Genomic DNA, 22,261 nt, shown 5'->3' with positions numbered 1-22,261 from the left:
AATCTCGGCTTCCCCACAGCCAGGAGAGCCCCCCCCCCGCCCTCCTCTCCGGCACAGATCTATGGCGGGGCGGAGTGGATCCCAGGCTTCCAGCCAGCCGTTCTCCGCCAGCTGTTGGCTTTGGATTTTGGAGATTCTCTAAACCCATCCTAGGGGAGGGGGGGTTAGGGAGACCCCCCCCCCCAGTTCTCCTTCAAGATCTGCCTTCCTGTTGCTCTCTCTGTGTGTGTGTGTGTGTGTGTGTGTCTGTCTGTCTCTCTTTCTTTCTCTCTCTTTCTCTCTCTCCCTTTCCCCCTATGTTTATCTATCTATCATCTCTCTCTATCATCTATCTATCATCATCTATCTATATCTATTTTATCTAGCCATCTCTATCTATCTATGGTTTTATCTGTCATCTGTGTCTATCGTCTATCTTTTATATCTATCTATCTTCTATCTATCCATCCATAGTACGTCTGTCTGTCTGTCTGTCTATCTATCACCTTTCTATATATATATAATCTCCCTCTCTCTGTCTCTTTCTCTCTCTCTTTCCCCTCCCCCTCTCCCCCTCCCCCCTCTCTTATGTGTATCTATCTATCATCTCTCTCTATCATCATCTATCATCATCATCTATATCTATCTATCTTTTATCTAGCCATCTATATCTATCTATGTGTTTCTCTGTCATCTGTTTCTATCATCTATCTTTTATATCTATCTATCTTCTATCCATCCATCCATCCATCCATCTATATCATCTATCAACTTCTATTCTATTCTATTCTATCATCTCTCTCTCTATTCTATTCTATCATCCATCCATCCATCCATCCATCCATCCATCCATCCATCCATCCATCTCTGTATTCTATTCTATTCTATCATCTCTCTCTCTCTCTATTCTATTCTATTCTATTCTATTCTATCATCTCTCTCTCTATTCTATTCTATTCTATCATCTCTCTCTCTATTTTATTCTATTCTATTCTAACATCTCTCTCTCTATTCTATTCTATCTATCTATCTATCTATCTATCATCTATCTATCTATCTATCTATCTATCTATCTATCTATCTATCTATCGTCTTTCTATATATATAATCTCTCTCTCTCTCTCTTTCTCTCTCTCCACCTACCCATCCATCCATCCATCCATCCAATCATTTACGTATTGGATTTATTTACCGCCCCATACTATTTCAAATAACTCTGGGTGGCTGGCAGCCCAATAAAATCCGAAACCTTAAAAAAAAAAGAACCCCACCAACTGTAAAATGACACAGAGCCCTGACACGCCCGACTGTGTGTGTGTGTGTGTGTGTGTGTGAAAGGATCCGCCCATTGCACAACGCAGCCCCAAATGACGGCCCTTTCAGGCAGGCTCCTGGTTTAAGCAAATTCCTCTTCAAAAAAGAACAAACAAAAAGTTGCCCCCCTCCCCAGATAAGCAAAAAGACAGCTCCCTTCCCCCCCCTCAGCCCCCCCCCAGAGAGATAAAAAGTCTCAACCAAAACCTACCTCATCGGCCCCACCTTCCCCCAGGTAACCTTGAGCCAGGTAAGTTAGGTTTAAAATCCTTCCGCAATAAACTTTATGGAGAGTTTTTTATCACGGCCCATAAATTTCCACCCAAACCGAGACTGGAAAGAGATTTACTTAAGGGGAGGGGGCCAAAATTCCATGGCCCCCTGCAAGAAAAGTTTAAATGGGGAAAACTGGCTTCAAGCCAACTCCCAGGTGAGCTACCTAGGAGGTGGAGCTTATTTGGAGAGCCAATGAGGAGTTGGTTCTCATGGGGCGAGTGGGCGGGGCCAATTTTGGTCTCCATTTTGGTCGTAAGTCGAGGATTATCTATATTGGGAAGGGGGTCTTCTGTCCCCTTTCCGTGCCAGCATATCAAGGGAAAAAATCACAATTGGCAATCAGGACCCCCCCCCCAATACAGAAAGTAGACTTACGACCGCAATCGAGCCCAGAATTTATGTGGCTAAGCGAAACATTTGTTCGGCAGATTCGGCCCTGTTTTACGACCTTTCTCACCACGGTTGTTAAGTGAATCACCATCGTTCTTAGTTACATGGTCGTTAAGCGAATCCAGTTCCCCCCCCCCCCTTGGACTTTGCTCGCCAAAGGAGGAATCACCACATCCGAGTGGCTGCTGAGCATCTGAATTTTTGATCACGTGGTCAGTGCGACGGTCGTTAAGGGGGGAAAAACAGTCCCAAGTCTCTTTTTTTCTGTGCCATTGTGAGTAGTGATCTGCCGTAAGTCAAGGACTCGCTGGATTGTAGCGTTTTCAAATCCAGCTACGAAGGCTCTTTTTCTCCCCCGTTTATATGCACCCGTGAGGCTGTTTTAATGGGATTAAACCAAGTTTAGTTTCCTGAATTCGTGAGAAAGAAGGAGAAAAATTGAGTTTGTGATGCAGGCAAGAACAAAATAAGCGAAACCCACCAATAGACCCTCCTCGACTTACGACGACAAGGGGGAAAAGTGACTTATGACTGGTCCTCACACTTAGTGACCGTTGCAACATCCCCGTCCTCACGAGAAAGTCAAGGCCTCCGGAGAGAAAATAAACAGAAAAATAACCCGAAAGGCAAAAATGTGAAGCACCCCTTAAAATTTTAATTTATCAATTTTTAACGTTTAAAATAACTTTAGAAACACGAGATTGTGTAGTTTAAAACTCGAGCAATAAAACAGATTGGGTGCATAACGTATTGTTGATGTAATTCGTTCATAAATAAATATATATTAAATTTTGAAATATATTTTATAGAGAGAGAGAGAGGGAGGGAGACTCCAAACTATTATAAAACATGCCATATTATGAAACAGGCATTATCTAAACAATATGACCTAGAATGCTTTAAGAATCTCTTGCAAATTTAGCCTCTTTTTAAGACATGTAGCACTGACAACTGAATTTGATGGGTTATTGAAAAGAAGGATTGAAAGATGGATTAGAAAGAGAGAGAGAGAAACAGAGGGGGGAGGGAAAGAGAGAAAGAGAGACGGAGAGAAAGAGAGGGAGGGAGAAAGAGAAAAGAGAGGGATAGAGTGGCGGGAAGGGGAGAGAGAAAAAGAGAGTCATGTAGGGAGGAGAGAGAATGAAAGAGAGAAAGAGGAAAGGAGGGGAAAGGGAGAGGTACAGGTAGAGAGAGAAAAAGAGAGGGGGACAGAGAGAGAGAAAGAGAGACAGAAAGAAAGACAAAGAGGGGGAGAGAAGGGGAGAGAAAAGAGGGATAGAGGGAGGGAAGGAGAGAGAGAAGGAAAGAGAGAAAGAGAAGGAAAGAGCAGGAGAAAGAGAGGGAGGGGGAGAGAAAGTGAGATAAAGAGATTCAGAAAGAGAGAGAGAGAGAAACGGGGGGAGAAAGAGAGAGAGAAAGAGAGACAGAGAGAAAGAGGGGGAGGGAGAAAGAGAATAGAGAGGGAGAGGGATAGAGGGGCAGGAAGGAGAGAGAAAAAGAGAGTGATGTAGAGGGGAGAGAGAATGAAAGAGAGAAAGAGGAAAGAGGAGGAGAAAGAGAGAGGTAGAAAGGGAAAAAGAGAAAGGGGGGACAGAGAGAGAAAGAGAGACAGACAGACAAAGAGAGAGGGAGAGAAGGGGAGAGGAAAAAGGGATAGAGGGAGGGAAGGAGAGAGAGAGAAAGAGAGGGAGGGGGAGAGAGAATGAAAGAGAGAAAGAGAGCAGGAAAAAGAGAGGGAAGGAGGGAGAAAGAGAGGGAGAGGGAGAGGGGGGAGACAGAAAGAGAGAGAGAGAGAGAAAGATGATGAGAATCTGTGGAAAGAAGAATTGGAACGCTGGAAGATCAAAGGATATGAAAAAGGTAAAATATCCTTTTAAGTTTTGGAAATAAAACTTAAATCGTCAGAAAAACATGCTGTCAAATCTATCCAGCCCATCAAAAAAGAGCATTTAAGAAATTTAACCCAGAGATCTGTACTGTTCCTGCTTCCTGAACCTTGCCCAGTTGCATGTGAGGCTTGACTCCAGGGGACCCCTAGAGGTCATCTAATCCAGCCCATGGCTCAAGGCAAAAAAATCCAATTTCAGCCTTTCTGACCGACTGCAGCCTTGTGGATTGGCCTCTGACCTCCGGGTGCCCATCCAAAATCTCATGAGCCGAACTTTCGAAGCAAAATGAAATCATTTTACGTCAATTCTGCCCACTGCCAGCAGTTCGATCCTGACTGGCTCACAGTGGACTCATCCTTCTGTCCTTCTGAGGTCGGTAAATTGAGGACCCAGATTGCTGGGGGCAAGATGCAAATAATGTGTCTATCTTATAAATTGCCCAGAGAGTGCTATAAAGGTAGTCCTTAACTTATGACCCCCATGGTGGCCAAAATTTATGTTGCTAAGTGAGACATTGGTTTAAGTGGATGTTGCCCCTGCGGTTGTTAAGTGAGCGCCACGGTCATTAAGCAAATCAATGGCTTCCCCGTGACTTTTCTGGTCGGAGGGTCGCAAAAGGGGAGCACATGACCCCAAGACGCTACAACCGTTGTACGTGCGAGTCAGTGGCCAAGTGTCTGAATTTTCACGACCACGAGGATGCTGCATTGGTCGTAAATGAGGAAAAGGGTCCCAAGTCCCTCTTTCCAGGGCCGTTGTAACTTGGAACCGTCACTAAACAAACAGTTATAAATTCAGGTATTACCTGTATGAGTCTAAATGCTATTTTTTTATTTTTGGATTGTGATTTCTTTTTCACCAGGAGAAGCGGTGGGCCACGTCGGACTCTCTGTGCAAAATGGCACAAATCCACAAGAGCTTTTTCTCCAGCTTGGTTCTCCCTGGGGGCTGGAGGGGGTTGGGGTTGGAGGGGGGGGGGCTGGAAGGTGGGGGGGGGGAAGGATGGAGGCTATTATATATTCCTTTTTTTCCCTCCACTGGCTGATGTGAGCTGCCCATTCTTCCCCCAAGCTCTTTTCCATTCCTTGAAAGCTTTGGAAGGGGGGGGGATTGTTTGCTGGAAAAACCAGAGAGAGGGGAGGAGGGAGGGAGGAAAGAGAGAAATATAGAGAAAGGAAGGAAGGAAGGAAGGAAGGGAGGGAGGGAGGGAGGGAGGGAGGGAGGGAGGGAGGGAGGGAGGAAGGAAGGGAGGCAGGGAGGGAGGGAGGGAGGGAGGGGGAATTGTTTGCTGGAAAAAGCAGAGAGAGAGAGGGAGGGAGAGAGAGAGGAAAGGGAGAAATATAGGGAAGGAAGGAAGGAAGGAAGGAAAGAAAGAAAGGAGGGAGGGAGGGAGGGAGGGAGGGAGGGGGGAGGAGGAAGGGAGGAAGGAAGGAAGGTGGGGAAATTGTTTGCTGGAAAGAGAGAGAGAGAGAGAAAGAAAGAGAGAAAGAAAGAAAGAAAGAAAGAGACAGAGAGAGAGAGAGAGAGAGAGAGAACGAGAGGGAAAAGAGAGAAAGAGAAAGAAAAAGAGAGAAAGAGCAAGAAAGAGAGAGAGAGAAAAGGAGAGAAAGAAAGAGGGAGAAAGAGAAAGAGAGACAGACAGAAAAACAAAGAGAGAGAGAGAGGGAGAGAAGGGGAGAGGAAAAGGGGATAGAGGGAGGGAGAAAGAGAAAAAGAGAGAGAAAGTGAAAGAGAGAAAGAAAAGGAAGAAAAAGAGAAAGAGCAAGGGAGAAAGAGAGAGAAGAGAAAGAGCAAAGAAGAGGAAGAGAGAGAGAGAGAGACAGAGAGAAAGGGGGGGGGCATGTTGAGGGTTGCCCCCCACCCCATCGGGGGCCCTGCTGAGAACACAGATAATCTTACGACCACAATCGAGCCCAAAATTTCAGTCACTAAGCGAAGCATTAATCAAGTCCATTCTGCCCCATTCGACCACCTTCTTTGCCACCCTTAGGCGAACCACCGCCGTTTTTAAGTGAGTCACGCGGTCGTTAAGCGAACCTGGCTTCCCCATGGACATTGCGGGTCAGAAGGTCACAAAATGATTCCGGGACGCCGACACCGTCATAAGCACGAGTCAGTTGCCCAGCCTCCGAATTTTGATCACGGATGCCACGGTCGTTAAGTGTGGAAAACGGTCGTAAATCCTTTTTCTCAGTGTAACTTCGGTCACTAAGCGAAATGTTGCAAGGCGAGGACTGAGTGGATGATGGGGAGGGGTTTTTTCTGAGGGTCTCAGAAAGCCTTGGGCTGTTTGTTTTGGGTGAGGTTGGGGGGGTCCCAGCCGTGGGTCGACGGCCCCCCTCCCTTTGGGGGGGCAAGAGAGGAGGGGGCAGAGGGAGGAAGAAGATGGCAAGTGGTTGGGGGTCTCCCAGCGAAGGGAAAAGGGGGTTCGGTCCCCCTTCTGCCGCAGGAAAGAGGCCGGAGCCTCGGCGCGCTGCGTCTAAAATCGTTGGGCTGGAAGGGACACCTCGAGGTCCTCTAGCCCAACCCCCTTTTTCTCCCTCTTGGCGCCGTTCCATGCGCAAGTGGAGGAGGAAGGGAGGAATGGGTGGCCAAAGGAGGGGACAGGGGGGGGAGGAGTGGAGGTAGCATGGCATGCTGGGAAGAAAGGGGAGGGGGCCAAGGGGGGTGACCAGGTCTCCGGCCGTCCCCATGGAAACCTCCAGCCCGGCCGACTCGCCCCCCATTTCTCCGCCCCGGGCTCCGCAACCCGTTTCTGGGTCACGGGAGACTCGCATGGAGCCCCCGGCAGGGAGGGGAGGGGAGGGCGGGGGGGGAGGGGGCAGCGCTGGCAGAGGAGAAGCCCCCTCCGCCTCTTCCTTCCTCTCTTTTCCCTCCATCCTTTTCTCCCTCCCTCCCTCCTTCCTTATCTTTTCTTACCCTCCCTCCTTCCCTTCTCCTTCCTTCTCTTTCCTCTCCCTTCCTTCCTCTCTCCCTCCCTCCCTTCTTCCTTCTTATCCTTCTTTCCCTTCCTTCTTGTCTTCCCTTTTCCTTCCTTCTCCCTCTCTCCCTCCCTTTTCTCCCTCCCTCCTTCCTTCTCTTGTCTCTCCCTTCCTCCTTCCTTCCCTTTTCCTTCCCTCTTTCTCTACCTCCTTCTCTCTTCTCTCCCTCCCTCCTTCCTTCCTCCCTCCCTCCCATACTCACTCTCCCTCCTTCCCTTTTCCTTCTTTCTCTCCCTCCCTCCCTCCCTCCTTTCTTCCTGCCTTCTTTTCTTCCTTCAATTTCATGTTTCTTCTTTTTTTCATTTTCCTTCTGGATTGCTTCCAGGCCCAGCATTTGGGGGGTGGGGGGTACCTCAAACTCCCTCCCTCCCTCCCTTCTTCCTTCCTTCCTTCCTTCCTTCCTTCCTCCTCATTTCCCTTCCTTCCTTCTTGTCTTCCATCATTCCTTCTCTTTTCTCTCCCTCCCTCCCTCCCTCCCTCCTTCCCTCCTTCCCAGCTAGTATCCTCCAGTATCCACAAAGCCCCCTTTTCATAAAGTGAGGGGGGGTCTCCTTTGATAACTCTCATGCCATCTGTAAGGTCTCTATGCCCATCCTTGAGCGTCTGCCGCCCTCTGCTGGCTACATCTGGCTCAGCTGCATGCTGGACAAAAGATACAGGCAATTCTCTACTTAACAACCATTCGTTTAATGACTGTTTGAAGGGACTAAGTGGCTCAGTTGTGGTCATAAGTCCAGGACAGTCGGTACTTGGCTTTAGCTTTTCACTTTTGCTTTGACCGCATTTTTTAATCTTATTTTATGAAACTTCAAAGATGCACGGGGAGTCCTCGGACAATGTCGAGTCCCAAATTTACGTTGCTAAGCGAGAAATTTGTCCAGGGAAGTTATAGCCACAGTCATAACTACGAACCAGTGGCCAAGCATCTGAATGTAGGACATGTGGGGATGACTCAAAGGTAGTAAGTGTGAAAAAAAGTCCCTTTTTCCACTGCCGTCATCACTTCAAGCGGTCACTAAACCCGTTGTAAGTCGAGGACTAGTATAAAAGGTAAAGGTTCCCCTCGCACGTATGTGCTGGTCATTCCCTACTCTAGGGCACGGTGCTCCTCTCTGTTTCAGAGCCGAAGAGCCAGCGCTGTCCGAAGACGTCTCCGTGGTCTCCGTGGCATGACTCAACTCCCGAAGGCGCACGGAGCGCTGTTCCCTTCCCACCAAAGGTGGTTCCTATTTTTCTACTCGCATTTCTTACCTGCTTTCGAACTGCTAAGTTGGCAGAAGCTGGGACAAGTCACGGTTATGCGGTCACCCTCCGTTATGCGGCGCTCGGGATTCGAACCGCTGAACTGCCGACCTTTTCTGATCGACAAGCTGAGCATCTTAGCCACTGAGCCACCTTGTAAAGCCCCCACCCCCACCCCCTCCACTTCCTAAATTCCCCCAACCTTCCCTGAAACCCCAGTTCGAATCCACCCACAGATCCCGAGAAACTTTTCTCAATGATGGTTTATTGATTCGTTTGCAAATCTCGCCAAGATCTCGAAGGTGAGTGGGATTTCTCACCCCCACCCCTCTTGAAAAAAATAATTTGAGGGGTGGGCGAAAGCAAAGAGGGGGCTGAGCAGAGGGAAGGAGACGGGGAGGATTGCGACTCGTAAGATCCCCGCCGTTATCCTTTCGGGGGGAGGGATGCGGCGGAGACGGCGGTAACGGTGTTCAGAGGTTCGCTTCGGGGAAGAGCAGGAAGCCGGAGAAAATGCTGTCGGCGCCTTCGATGCCCCCCAGCAGGGAATTCTTCTCCGTGGGCTCCAGCCACACCATCTCGCCCTTGGCCACGCGGAGAACCACCCCGCCGGTGGTCACCTGGAAGGTGTTCAAAACGTAGTCGCAGAAGGTCACCACGTTCTCCCCGCTGGCACTTCCCCGGCCTTTCTTCAGATTCAGGCAGAGGTTGCCTCGCGAAGTGGCATGGTAGGTGAAATAGTAGATCCCCGGGATCTGGCAGGTAAACTGCCCGTAGCGGTTGTTGTAGTGGTTCCCCACGTTGGTGATGACCCGGTCGAAGCGGACCGGCTGAGCCCGGCGAGGGGTAAACGTAGCGCCCCGCGTGGCCGAGAAAGCAGAGCGGTGGGAGGCTTTGGCGTCCCCGGATTCGCCTTTCGGGCCTGGCTCACCGGGAGGCCCTGGGGGACCTTTGGCACCGGCGGGTCCCCGGGGACCAAATTTCCCTGGGAAACCTGGGAGGCCCGGTTCGCCCGGTTCGCCGGCGTCTCGGTAATCTTCGACTCTGCCAGGCGGACCTAAGAGAAGAATGGGGGGAAAAAGGACGACGGTGTGGCGGAGAAGAGAACAGAGAGGGAGCTCCACGGTGGCACCTACGGGGCCTAGCTTGCGAGGTTGTTGTTGTGGGTGCGGGTGCCAACTAGAGGGTGAGGAAGAGGAATTGTAATGGGTTGAGTGTGAGAATCACTGGTGCAAGGTTGTGTGGCTGTGAGCTTGGAAGAGTGTTGGTATTCCTAATGGTGGAAGGAAGGAAGGAAGGAAGGAAGGAAGGAAGGAAGGAAGGAAGGAAGGAAGGAAGGAAGGAAGGAAGGTGGGCAGAGACAAAAGAGGGGAGGGGAGGTAGGTAGGAAGGAAGAAAGAGATTCTCATTTCTCTTTCTCCTTCTCCATCTCTCCACCTTTTTCTCTTTCTCCTCCTTTCTCCTTCTCCTTTTTCTCCTCCTTCCTACTCCTTCTCCATCTCCTCCTCTTCCCCCTTCCTCCTTTCTCCTCCTTCTCCCTCCTTTTTCCTCCTCCTTCTCCATCTCCTCTTCTATCTCCCCGCCCCCTTTCTCCTCATTCTTTCTCCTTCTCCATCTCCTCCTCTTCCTCTGCCTCCTCCTTTCTCTTCCTTCTCCTTCTCCCTCCTTCTCCTTCCTTTTTTCTCCTCATTCTTTCTCCTTCTCCATCTCCTCTTCTTCCCCCTCCTCCTTCTCCCTCCTTCTTTTTTCTCCTCCTCCTTTCTCCCTCTCCTTCTCCATCTCGTCCTCTTCCCCACCCCTCCTCCTTTCTCCTCCTTCTCCTTCTCCCTCCTTTTTTCTCCTCCTTCTTTCTCCCTCTCCTTCTCCATCTCCTCCTCTTCCTCCCCCTCCCCCTTTCTTCTCCTTCTCCTTTCTCTCTCTCCTCCTCCTTTCTCTTCCTTTCTCTTTCTCTTTCTCCATCTCCTCCTCGTTTGGGGCAAAGATTTGTCAAGCAGTGAGGTGGAGGGCTTGTTAACCCCCAGGGTGTGTGTGTGTGTTTCTCCAAGGTAGAGGGGGTGGTCTAGATGACCCAAGCTCCCCTTACTGACCTTTGCCCTTCCTTTGCCTTAGAAGCCGGTGTCTGCCCCCACCCACGCACCCAATATGGTCCTTTAATGGACGTGCTTCTCTTTCCTTACCTCGGTCTCCTTTGCTCCCGTCAACTCCATCCTGGCCGTTGGGCCCTGGGGCCCCTGGCATACCGGGGGTCCCTGGGATGAGTGAGGGGCCTTGGCAGCTCGTGGCTCGTGCCAGCCATGCTGCGGGCATGCAGACCATCAATACCCCGAGTAGCACCTTGGCGCTGAGCATCCTGGATGGGCACAGAAAGCAGGAGAGGGATCCAGTGTGACTCGGTTTCTCCAGGGAAACAGCCCCCCCCCCCCCGGTCCTTGGTAGCTCCCAGACCAAGGACTCCAACTCCCAGAATTCCCAGCAAAGGCATGGCCATACTGGCTGGGGAATGCTGGGTGTTGAAGGCCACCGGTCTGGATTGGGATGCGGCCTTTCTCAATCTTAGGAACTTTTAAGGTGGAGGGAAAGTAGACGCCACATTGAAATTAGGTTAACACCGAATAATGGAAGGGACCTGGGGGGTCTTCTAGTCCAACCCTCCGCTCAAGCGGGAGAGCCTATCGCCTCTCAGACAAATGGCTGCCCAGTTATTTTTTAAAATATATTCGTCTATCCTGTCTGTTTGTCTATCTATCTATCTATCTTTATCTATCTATCTATCATCTATCTATCTATCTATCTATCTATCTATCTATCTCTGTATCTTTCTCTATCTGTATCTTTATCTATCTATCTCTGTATCTTTATCTATCTATCTATCTATCTATCTATCTATCTATCTATCTATCTATCATCTACAGTATCTATCTATTATCTTTCTCTATCTATCTCTGTATCTTTATCTATCTATCTACAGTATCTATCTATTATCTTTCTCTATCTATCTCTGTATCTTTATCTATCTATCTATCTATCTACAGTATCTATCTATTATCTTTATCTATCTATGTATCTTTATCTATCTATCTATCTATCTATCTATCTATCTATCTATCTATCTATCTACAGTATCTATCTATCTATCTCTATATCTATCTATCTATCTATCTATCTATCTATCTATCTATCTATCTATCTATCTACAGTATCTATCTATTATCTTTCTCTATCTATCTCTGTATCTTTATCTATCTATCTATCTATCTATCTATCTTTCTATCTATCTATCTATCTACAGTATCTATCTATTATCTTTATCTGTATCTTTATCTATCTATCTATCTATCTATCTATCTATCTATCTATCTATCTATCTATCTACAGTATCTATCTATTATCTTTCTCTATCTATCTATCTATCTATCTATCTATCTATCTATCTATCTATCTATCTATCTATCATCTGTATCTTTATCTATCTATCTATCTCTGTATCTTTCTCTATCATCTATCTATCTATCTATCTATCTATCTATCTATCATCTACAGTATCTATCTATTATCTTTATCTATCTATCTCTGTATCTTTATCTATCTATCTATCTACAGTATCTATCTATTATCTTTATCTCTGTATCTTTATCTATCTATCATCTATCTGTCTATCTATCTATCTATCTATCTATCTATCTATCTATCTATCTATCATCTACAGTATCTATCTATTATCTTTCTCTATCTATCTATCTATCTATCTATCTATCTATCTATCTATCTATCTATCTATTTGTATCTTTATCTATCTATCTATCTCTGTATCTTTATCTATCTATCTATATCTTTCTCTATCTATCTATCTTACTCTATTAATCTATCCAGTCTGTCTATCTGTCTGTTTGTCTGTCTGCCTGTCTGTCTATTCATCCATCCATCCATCCATCCATCCATCCATCCATCCATCCATCCATCCATCTATCTAATTAATCTATCCAGTCTATCTATCCAGTCTGTCTGTCTGTCTGTCTGTCTCCTCCCCCCCCCCCCTCTCTCTGTCTTTCCCTCTCTCATCTATCTATCTATTCCAGTCACTTCTGGACTTCTTGCTCGAGGTGAGAAGAAAAAGTGAAACTTTGATTTTGGAATTTACCGATGGGATCGGTTTATCGTTACTAGAAATGGCTAGCTGATACCATTATTTAAAAGTAAAAAGTTGATCCTTTGATGCTGTTGTCTTATTCTACGGCACCAAAAGGCGTCAAAGCCAATCCTTTCTCCCGCTCCCCTTTTCCCTATATTTTTTCCTTCCTTTTTCCCTCCCCAACATGCATTTTATTTATAAATGTAAAAAAAAAAGAATGCCGTTTTTTTAAAAGGACGTATTTGGCTTCTCATCCCAGAATTCAGGAAGATTCTCAGATGAGAACCGAAACGTTTTCCAAGAAGTGGGGGGGGGGGGGGAATGGGGAAAGCCAATTGTTTTTTTTTAAAAAAAAGCCCCTTTGGGACAATTTTGTGGGTCCTTTGATGGACCCTAAGAATCTCTGATTCACCACTGACAAATAGAGAGAGGGGGGGGGAGAGGGAGGAAGGGAGAGAGAGAGAAATTCTTTTCTTTTTTAAAAATATATTTTATTATTATTATTTAAGTTATATATTTATATTGTGTGTGAATAGAGTTGGTTCTAGGTATCATTCCTATTAATCCAATTCACAATAACAATATTAGTAACCTCTATCCCATTCTTCAAATATAAGTAACCCTTATTATATTGTTCAAACGTATATATTCAAACAACGCCTAACTCCTCGTCTTTATCTCTACCTTCCTCTATATCTCTCTTCTATCTAAACATTTCTCTATTAAATATAAACAAATATAGCTAAGTTTCATTTGCATTGATCCAGTTTATGCTAACGTTGTTAATAATCTCTATCATATTTATCAATAATACAATACAATACAATAGCAGAGTTGGAAGGGACCTCGGAGGTCTTCTAGTCCAACCCCCTGCCTAGGCAGGAAACCCTATACCGTTTCAGACAGATGGCTATCCAACATCTCCTTAAAGACAGACGGACAGACATTATATCAAGTTGATATAATCCTCGTTATTTTGTATATCTCCTCTGATCCAATTCACATTAACGTTTTTGATTATCTCCATCACACGAATCAAATTATATAGCCTTGTAACAGTGTCAAAATATGCATTGAAAGAAAAACACCTAATGTTCTGTAAACTTCCGTGATTTTTATTCATTCTATAAGCAATTTGTCTTTTAATATTTCCCCTATCTATTTTTATTTCTGCCTCCCTAGCTTATAATAGGCTAATTTAATATTTTAAGGGCAATTTGTTTATCCGTCATCTCTTCTCTTCAAAAATGTTGTTTTCTTACCTGGCACGTCCTGCTTTTCCTTCAAGCTAGCAATCGTCTGAAGTGATTTCCTGGTGTGCACAGACACACCTCTGGTTTGCAGGCTGCTGACACACACACACACCTCCCTCCTCGTTGTGTTGGCCACAACAAGGAAACTGACCCGAGCTTCTCCTTTCTGTGGGGCGAATCCCCCTCCTCTTCCCGGATTCTTCATCTGCCCTGCCAGCAGTTTCACATCCATCTTTCTCACGAGTAAGGGGGGAGGGAGCAGGATGCACCTCAGGGTCTTTTCTGCTACTTCTGCAAGAAAATAAAGGAAGAAAAAAGTTGGGTTCCTGGTGGTTTTTGTGGTTTGGGGGGTCTTATTCCCTTTTTTTCCCTCCTCTGGCTCCAGGGGCTGTGCGGGGTGGGGGGGAGTAAGCGTTTTGCAATCCGGAACCTGCGGCTTGGCCATCTGAGAAATAATTTTGCTGGGTGTGCATGGCCAAAGGGTTGCAGCCAGCCAAAGGGAGGCTGAATGTGAGAATGGCAAAATAGTGGGAGAAAAGAAAGAAGGAAAAGAAGAAAGAAAGAAAGAAAGAAAGAAAGAAAGAAAGAAAGAAAGAGAGAGAGAGAGAGAGAGAGAGTGAGAAGAGAAGGAGGGAGAGAAGGGGAGACAAAATGAAAAGAAAGGAAAGAAAGAAAGGGAGAGAAGGGAGAGAAAGGGAGAAAGAAAAAAGGAAAGAAAGAGGAAGGAAAGAAGGAAGAATAGATAGATGGATGGATGGATGATGGATGTAGGTAGGTAGATAGGTAGGTAGGGATGATGGATGGATGGATGGATGGATGGATGGATGTAGAGATAGATAGATGGATGGATGGATGGATGAATGAATGTAGAGATAGATACATAGATAGATAGATAGATAGATAGATAGATAGATAATACAATACAATACAATAGCAGAGTTGGAAGGGACCTTGGAGGTCTTCTAGTCCAACCCCCTGCCTAGGCAGGAAACCCTATACCATTTCAGACAAATGGCTATCCAACATCTTCTTAAAGACTTCCAGTGTTGGGGCATTCACAACTTCTGGAGGCAACTTCTGTTCCACTGATTAATTGTTCTAATTGTCAGGAAGTTTCTCCTCAGTTCTAGGTTGCTTCTCTCCTTGATTAGTTTCTACCCATTGCTTCTTGTCCTGCCCTCAGGTGCCTTGGAGAATAGTTTGACTCCCTCTTCTTCGTGGCAACCCCTGAGATATTGGAAGACTGCTATCATGTCTCCCCTAGTCCTTCTTTCTCTTAAGCTAAACATACCCAGTTCCTGCAACCGTTCTTCATAGGTTTTAGCCTCCAGTCCCCTAATCCTCTTGGTTGCTCTTCTCTGTACTCTTTCTAGAGTCTCCACATCTTTTCTACATCATGGCGACCAAAACTGAATGCAAATATTCCAAGTGTGGCCTTACCAAGGCCTTATAAAGTGGTATTAACCCTTCCCGTGATCTTGATTCTCTCCCTCTGTTGATGCAGCCTAGAACTGGGTTGGCTTTTTTGGCAGCTGCTGCCCACGGCTGGCTCCTATTTAAATGGTTGTCCACTAGGACTCCAAGATCCCTTTCACAGTTACTACTGTTGAGCAAGGTACCACCTATATTGTACCTGTGCATTCCGTTTTTCTTGCCTAAATGTAGAACCTGACTCTTTTCATCACTGAATTTCATTTTGTTAGATAGTGCCCAATGTCCAAGTTTGTCAAGATCCTTCTGTATCTTAAGCCTATCTTCTGGAGTGTTGGCTATTCCTGCCAGCTTGGTATCATCTGCAAATTTGATGAGTTCCCCATTTATTCCCTCATCCAAATCATTGATGAAGATGTTGAAGAGTACTGAAGAGTACTGAGATAGATGGGCAGATAGATGATGGATGTAGGTAGGTAGAGATGATGGATGATGTAGAGATAGATAGATAGATAGATAGATAGATAGATAGATAGATACATACATAGATGATAGATAGATAGATAGATAGATAGATAGATAGATGATAGATAGATAGATAGATAGATGAGAGACAGACAGATATGGATAATATTGATATAGATTGTGTTTGTGTGCGTATAAACTTTTTAAAATATTTTTAATTTTGTGAATTTATATATATATATATATATATATATATATATATATATATATATATATATATATATATATATATATATATATATATATATATATATATATATATATATATATATATATATTAGCTTTTCACATTATAGATTTTTGTATTCTTCTTATGCTGGTCTCCAACTTACAATGAAGCTCTGATTTCTTGATTGGCTGATTGTGTTTCAGTATTATTCAACTCTAAACCAAAGTTAATGAACCCCCCTTCAGTCAGAGCTCTTCATTGATTGGGGTGCAAATTCTGGTGCCCCTTAAGAGGGGCCGAACACAGGAGAGGAAACTTGGGCTTCAATTTTTGAATGGCTTATCCTCAAACCATCCACAGGAGCCAAGAGGCCATATATTCATATGCTGTATATACTGTATATTCTTATAACGTAATGCCCTAAACCACTTACAACCATAGCAAGTTTAAGAGTGGTGGACTTCAACTCCCAGAATCCCCCGGGCATTATTTTAGCCATCTTCGAAGATAGGTGGGTTTCAACTCCCAGAATTCCCTGGGGCATTCTCTTGTCCACCTTTTAAGATAAATGGACTTCGACTCCCAGAATCCCCCAGTCATTTTCTTGCCAACCTTTTAAGATGGGTGGACTTCAACTCCCAGAATCCCCTGGCCATTTTTTAGCAAACTTTTAAGATAGGTGGACGTCAATTCCCAGAATCCCTCAGCCATTTTCTTGTCCACCTTTTAAGATGGGTGAATTTCAACTCCCAGAATCCCCCATTTATTTTCTTGGCAACTTTTTAAGATAGACGGACTTCAACTCCCAGAATCCCCCATTTATTTTCTTGGCAACCTTTTAAGATAGACGGACTTCAATTCCCAGAATCCCCCAGTTATTTTCTTGGCAACCTTTTAAAATAGACGGACTTCAATTCCCAGAATCCCCCAGTTATTTTCTTGTCAACCTTTTAAGGTAGACAGACTTCAATTCCCAGAATCCCCATGGCCATTCTTTTATCAACCTTTTAAGATGGGTGGACTCCAACTCCCAGAATCCCCCAGCCGGTATAGCATGAGAATTCTGGGAGTTGAAGTCTGCCCCTCTTAAAACTCGGCACGGTTGAGACCCATCCCGCTGTAAACGCCGGTGAACCAAGAAACCAAAACAACAATGGATTTGTGGTGTGTTTTTTTTCATCGCCATCACAAGCTCTTTATTATTCTTATTTTTAACCAGCAGGAGGCAGGAGAAACCTTGAAGGAGAGGGAAGCTAGGGGAGATGCAGGGGAAGGGCCCCGCAAGCCAACTCAAAGACCTCTTCGGCAGGACTTAATCCGGAAAGAGCAAGAAGCCGGAGAAGACGCTGTCGGCTCCGGCGATGCCAACCATCCCGTTGTAATCGTTGACCGCCAACCACACCTGGTGCCCGGCTTCCAACTGGAGCAGGACGCCCCCGGAGCTGACCTGCTTGGGGTTGGAGAGGTGGTCACAGAAACTGGCCACCCGCTCCCGGTTGCGGAAGAGATTGACGCAGAGGTTGGAGGTCAACGAGGTGTGGAAGACGAAGTAGTAGACGCCCGGGATACGGCAGGTGAATTTCCCCGTGGAGGTGTCGTAATCGTGGTAGGTGTTGGTCACGTTGCCACGGAAGACCACGGGGGCATTCTTCACCGGGTGCTCCTGGGTCTGGCGCTTGACGGTGAAGGCGGATTGGTACATGAGCTTGTGGCCGCCGGGGTCTCCGGGCTCCCCGCGGTCCCCTTTGGGACCGATGTCGCCTGAGCTCCCGGGAACTCCTCGGGGCCCGCTTTTCCCGGGCAGCCCAGGGAGCCCTGGGTCCCCTTGCTCTCCCTTGGGTCCGTGGCTCCCGTAGGCGGCTGGAGGACCTGGAGGAGGGAGAGGAGGTGAGTTAGAAGCAGGAGGGAGGGTCACCGAAGGAGGAACTCCGGTAGCTTTCGACGTACAATCATTCCTTTCATGGAATAAGGGAGCTGGCCCAACCCCCTGCTCAAGCAGGAGACCCTAGACCATTTTAATCAATCAATCAATCAATCAATCAATCAGAATACAGCTGGAAGGGGCCTTGGAGGTCTTCTAGTCCAACCCCCTGCTCAGGCAGGAGACCCTAGACCATTTCAATCTATCAATCAGAATAGCATTTCAGCATTTCGACCAATGAAGGAATAAATCCATCCATCCATCCATCCATCTATCCATCCATCCATCCATCCATCCATCCATCCATCCATCCATCCATGAGAACCGAGCTGGAAGGGATCTTGGAGGTCTTCTAGTCCAACCCTCTCCTCAAGCAGGAGCCTTTAGACCATTTCAATCCATCAGAATAGTACTGGAAGGGACCTTGGAGGTCTTCTAGTCCAACCCTCTGCTCAAGCAGGAGACCCTGGACCATTTCAATCAATCAATCAGAATAGAGCTGGAAGGGACCTTGGAGGTCTTCTAGTCCAACCCTCTGTTCAAGCAGGAGACCCTGGACCATTTCAATCAATCAATCAGTCAATCAGAATAGAGCTGGAAGGGGCCTTGGAGGTCTTCTAGTCCAACCCCCTGCTCAAGCAGGAAACCCTAGACCATTTCAATCAATCAATCAGAATAGAGCTGGAAGGGACCTTGGAGGTCTTCTAGTCCAACCCTCTGTTCAAGCAGGAGACCCTGGACCATTTCAATCAATCAATCAATCAATCAGAATAGAGCTGGAAGGGGCCTTGGAGGTCTTCTAGTCCAACCCCCTGCTCAAGCAGGAAACCCTAGACCATTTCAATCAATCAATCAGAATAGCATTTCAGCATTTCACCCAATGAAGGAATAAATCCATCCACCCATCTATCCATCCATCCATGAGAATAGAGCTGGAAGGGACCTCGGAGGTCTCCTAGTCCAACCCCCTGTTCAGGCAGGAGACCCTAGACCATTCCACACAAAGAGTTGTCCGATCTCTTCTTGAAAACCTCCAGTGATGGAAGCAGCCACAACCTATGGTGGCAAGTTGTTCCACTGGTTAATTGTTCTCACTGTCAGGAAACTACTCTTTAGTTCTAATTTGCTTCTCTCCTTGATTAGTTTCCACCCATTGCTTCTTCTCCTGCCTTCAGGTGCTTTGGGGAATAGCTTGACTCCCTCTTTCTTTGGGGCAGCCCCTGAGATCTTTGGTTTGGGGTTTATTGATCTGAATGATGTCTCTTCTGTCCCTCGTTTTTCCACCTATTTTCCCCTTTAATGTCTTTTGAGCATGCACAATAATAATATATATAGCCATAAGAAAGTGGCCGAGAGGACCATCCAGATTTGCAAAGCAGATTCACCCAAAATTGTTAAAATGAACAGTTCACCTGGTTCTCCTTTGGGTCCCTTATGTCCATCTCGGCCGTCTTTTCCCGGTGGTCCTGGGACCCCAGGGAGTCCCGGTGCCCCGTAGCAATAGTTTGGGGGATCTGCAGCCCAGGTGCGATCTCCCAGGATCAAAAGGAGGAAGGCCCAGGCCACCATCCTTGCCAATGTCCCCTCCATCCTGCGGGGAGGAGAGAAACGAGCTGTGGTTTGCAAACATGGCAACTTTAAGATGTGTGGAGAAAGAAAAAAGAGAGAGAGAAGGGGAGAAAAAGAAAGGAAGGAAGGAAAGAGGGGGAGAAAAAGTAAGAAAGAAAAGAGAGAAAAAGAAAGAGAGAGAGAGAGAGAAAGAAAAAAGAAAGAAGGAAAGAAAGAAAGAAAGAAAAAGAAAGGAAGGAAGGAAGGAAGGAAGGAAGGAAGGAAGGAAGGAAGGAAGGGGGAGAAAAAGTAAGAAAGAAAAGAGAGAGAAAAAGAAAGAGAGAGAGAGAGAGAGAGAGAGAGAAAAGAAAGAAGGAAAGAAAGAAAGAAAGAAAAAGAAAGGAAGGAAGGAAAGAGGGGGAGAAAAAGTAAGAAAGAAAAGAGAGAGAAAAAGAAAGAGAGAGAGAGAGAGAGAAAGAAAAAAGAAAGAAGGAAAGAAAGAAAGAAAGAAAAAGAAAGGAAGGAAGGAAGGAAGGAAGGGGGAGAAAAAGTAAGAAAGAAAAGAGAGAGAAAAAGAAAAAGAAAGAGAGAGAGAGAGAGAAAGAAAAAAGAAAGAAGGAAAGAAAGAAAGAAAGAAAAAGAAAGGAAGGAAGGAAGGAAGGAAGGAAGGAAGGGGGAGAAAAAGTAAGAAAGAAAAGAGAGAGAAAAAGAAAGAGAGAGAGAGAGAGAGAGAGAGAGAGAGAGAGAGAGAAAAGAAAGAAAGAAAGAAAGAAAGAAAGAAAAAGAAAGGAAGGAAGGAAAGAGGGGGAGAAAAAGTAAGAAAGAAAAGAGAGAGAAAAAGAAAGAGAGAGAGAGAGAGAGAAAGAAAAAAGAAAGAAGGAAAGAAAGAAAGAAAGAAAAAGAAAGGAAGGAAGGAAGGAAGGAAGGAAGGAAGGAAGGGGGAGAAAAAGTAAGAAAGAAAAGAGAGAGAAAAAGAAAAAGAAAGAGAGAGAGAGAGAGAGAAAGAAAAAAGAAAGAAGGAAAGAAAGAAAGAAAGAAAAAGAAAGGAAGGAAGGAAAGAGGGGGAGAAAAAGAAAGAAAGAAAAGAGGGAGAGAAAGAAAGGAAAGGAAAGGAAGAAACAGAAAGGAAGAAAGAAAGAAAAGAAATTCTGGGAGGGGTCTCTTACCTCTCGGAGCTTCGGTGGGATCCTAGCAGATCTGCGGCAACAGGAATTAATGAACTGGCCAACAACTTCCCATTCAGGGCAGGAAAATGGGCCGGCCACATCAGCAGATTTAAGGAGGAAGTTGGTGGTCCCCCGAAAGAAGAGGCAAGAAAATAAGGAACTAGTCCACTGCGTTTGGTGCTTCTCTTTTGAAGCTCAGCCCTCAGCATGGAGTCTTTTGCTGCCTTGTAATCAGGTCTCTTCCATCTCCCCTTCCCCAGGAATCCCCAAGCAGAAGGGGAGAGATTTCGCTAAAAGTCTCCATTCTGCTAGGGAAATTCTCACCCAAGTGGCCTACCGCCTAGGGCTGGTGTGAAGGTATGGGTCTCACGCTTGAGCAAGGGGTTGGACTAGAAGACCTCCAAGGTTCCTTCCATTTCTATTCTGATTGATTCAGTGATTTGATTCATTGATTGAAATGGTCTGGGGTCTCCTACTTAAGCAGAGGGTTGGACTAGAAGACCTCCGAGGTCCCTTCCAGCTCTATTCTGATTGATTGATTGATTGATTGAAATGGTTGATTGATTGATTGATTGATTGATTGATTGATTGACTGACTGACTGACTGATTGATTGAAATAGTCTAGGGTCTCCTACTTAAGCAGAGGGTTGGACTAGAAGACCTCCGAGGTCCCATCCAGCTCTATTCTGATTGATTGATGGATGGATGGATTGAAATGGTCTAGGGTCTCCTGCTTAAGCAGAGGATTGGACTAGAAGACCTCCGAGGTCCCTTCCAGCTCTATTCTGATTGATTGATTGATTGATTGATTGAAATGGTTGATTGATTGATTGATTGATTGATTGACTGACTGACTGACTGACTGACTGATTGATTGAAATAGTCTAGGGTCTCCTGTTAGAGCAGAGGGTTGGACTAGAAGACCTCCAGGATCCCTTCCAGCTCTATTCTGATTGGTTGATTGATTGATTGATTGATTGAAATGGTCTAGGGTCTCCTGTTAGAGCAGAGGGTTGGACTAGAAGACCTCCAGGATCCCTTCCAGCTCTATTCTGATTGGTTGATTGATTGATTGATTGAAATGGTCTAGGGTCTCCTGTTAGAGCAGAGGGTTGGACTAGAAGACCTCCAGGATCCCTTCCAGCTCTATTCTGATTGGTTGATTGATTGATTGATTGAAATGGTCTAGGGTCTCCTGTTAGAGCAGAGGGTTGGACTAGAAGACCTCCAGGATCCCTTCCAGCTCTATTCTGATTGGTTGATTGATTGATTGATTGAAATGGTCTAGGGTCTCCTGTTAGAGCAGAGGGTTGGACTAGAAGACATCCAAGGTCCCTTCCAGCTCTATTCTGATTGATTGATTGAAATGTTCTAGGATCTCCTGCTTGAGCAAAGGGTTGGACTAGAAGACCTCCGAGGTCCCTTCTAGCCCTAAGAGTCTATGTTCTAAGATCAAATGGGGCTCGCAGAGAATGTCTTGGCCCCACAAGGCGGAATGGGATGACATAGAATAACAGGGCTGGAAGGGACCTCATCTAGAGGTCATCTAGTCCAACCCCCTGATCCAAGGCAGGAGACCTTATACCCACCCCAGATAAACAGTTGCCCAATCTCTTTTTAAAAACCTCCAGCGATGAAGCAGCCACAACTCCAGAAGGGCAGCTGCTCCCTTCATTGGTCAGCGAGAGATTAATTATATCAATTAAAACAACCCATAATTGGCTGGGGCTTTTAGGTCAGCATCCATTATTTAATTATTTTAATATAAGACCATTGTGGAGAGATTATTCTAGGCCTGATGGAGGATACTCACAGATCTTGCCCAGAGGGCTGATTTCATTTTTTTTTTCCATTAGAGAAATGGGAAGGGAGCCTGGAGGTCATCTAATCCACCCCCTGCCTGCCATGACAGCATCTCTGACCGCAAAGGAGTGACACCTGCTTTAAAAATCAGGCTTTGATCTGATCTTCCCCCCCCCCCCCCCCAAAAAAAATCTACATTGATGTCATTTCATAGAATGTGGGACTGGTAGAGAGTAAGGGACCT

At 45.8% G+C, this 22,261-nt stretch overlaps 2 protein-coding genes across 3 annotated transcripts in view; both read right to left on the bottom strand.

Moving 5' to 3' along the window:
- Positions 1-8,316: 8,316 nt before the first annotated feature.
- C1QB (complement C1q B chain) lies at positions 8,317-13,606 on the bottom strand. Its single transcript, XM_081955071.1, has 3 exons — positions 13,463-13,606; positions 10,249-10,421; positions 8,317-9,128 (listed from the first exon to the last, which is right to left on the bottom strand). Exons 2-3 carry the CDS (start codon positions 10,418-10,420, stop codon positions 8,545-8,547), a joined length of 756 nt encoding a protein of 251 aa, XP_081811197.1. The 5' UTR covers position 10,421; positions 13,463-13,606; the 3' UTR covers positions 8,317-8,544.
- Positions 13,607-16,738: 3,132 nt separating this feature from the next.
- C1QC (complement C1q C chain) overlaps positions 16,739-22,261 on the bottom strand; it is a 326,718-nt gene continuing 321,195 nt past the window's right edge. Inside the window, exons 1-3 of one of the 2 annotated variants that reach the window (XM_081955059.1) lie at positions 20,214-20,338; positions 18,912-19,090; positions 16,739-17,447 (exon numbers count right to left, since the gene is read on the bottom strand). In XM_081955059.1, the coding sequence (XP_081811185.1) occupies positions 16,891-17,447; positions 18,912-19,090; positions 20,214-20,314 (837 nt within the window). In that variant the 5' untranslated portion in view covers positions 20,315-20,338 and the 3' untranslated portion in view covers positions 16,739-16,890. Of the gene's footprint in view, positions 17,448-18,911; positions 19,091-20,213; positions 20,339-22,261 lie in introns of those variants that run through there. The other variant, XM_081955060.1, reaches the window with a different exon arrangement.

Source organism: Natrix helvetica (genome assembly GCF_964273705.1).
Source record: "Natrix helvetica genome assembly, chromosome: 5".
Lineage (NCBI taxonomy): Eukaryota > Metazoa > Chordata > Lepidosauria > Squamata > Natricidae > Natrix > Natrix helvetica.
The sequence above is the reverse complement of the archived record's forward strand: the minus strand, read 5'-3'. Positions and strand labels throughout refer to the sequence as shown.

Coding starts and splice junctions, on each gene's coding strand:
- C1QB (XM_081955071.1), bottom strand. CDS start 10,420: ATGCTCAGCGCCAAGGTGCTACTCGGGGTATTGATGGTCTGCATGCCC. Junction 9,129..10,248: donor CGGGAGCAAAGGAGACCGAG/GTAAGGAAAGAG, acceptor TTCTTCTCTTAG/GTCCGCCTGGCAGAGTCGAA.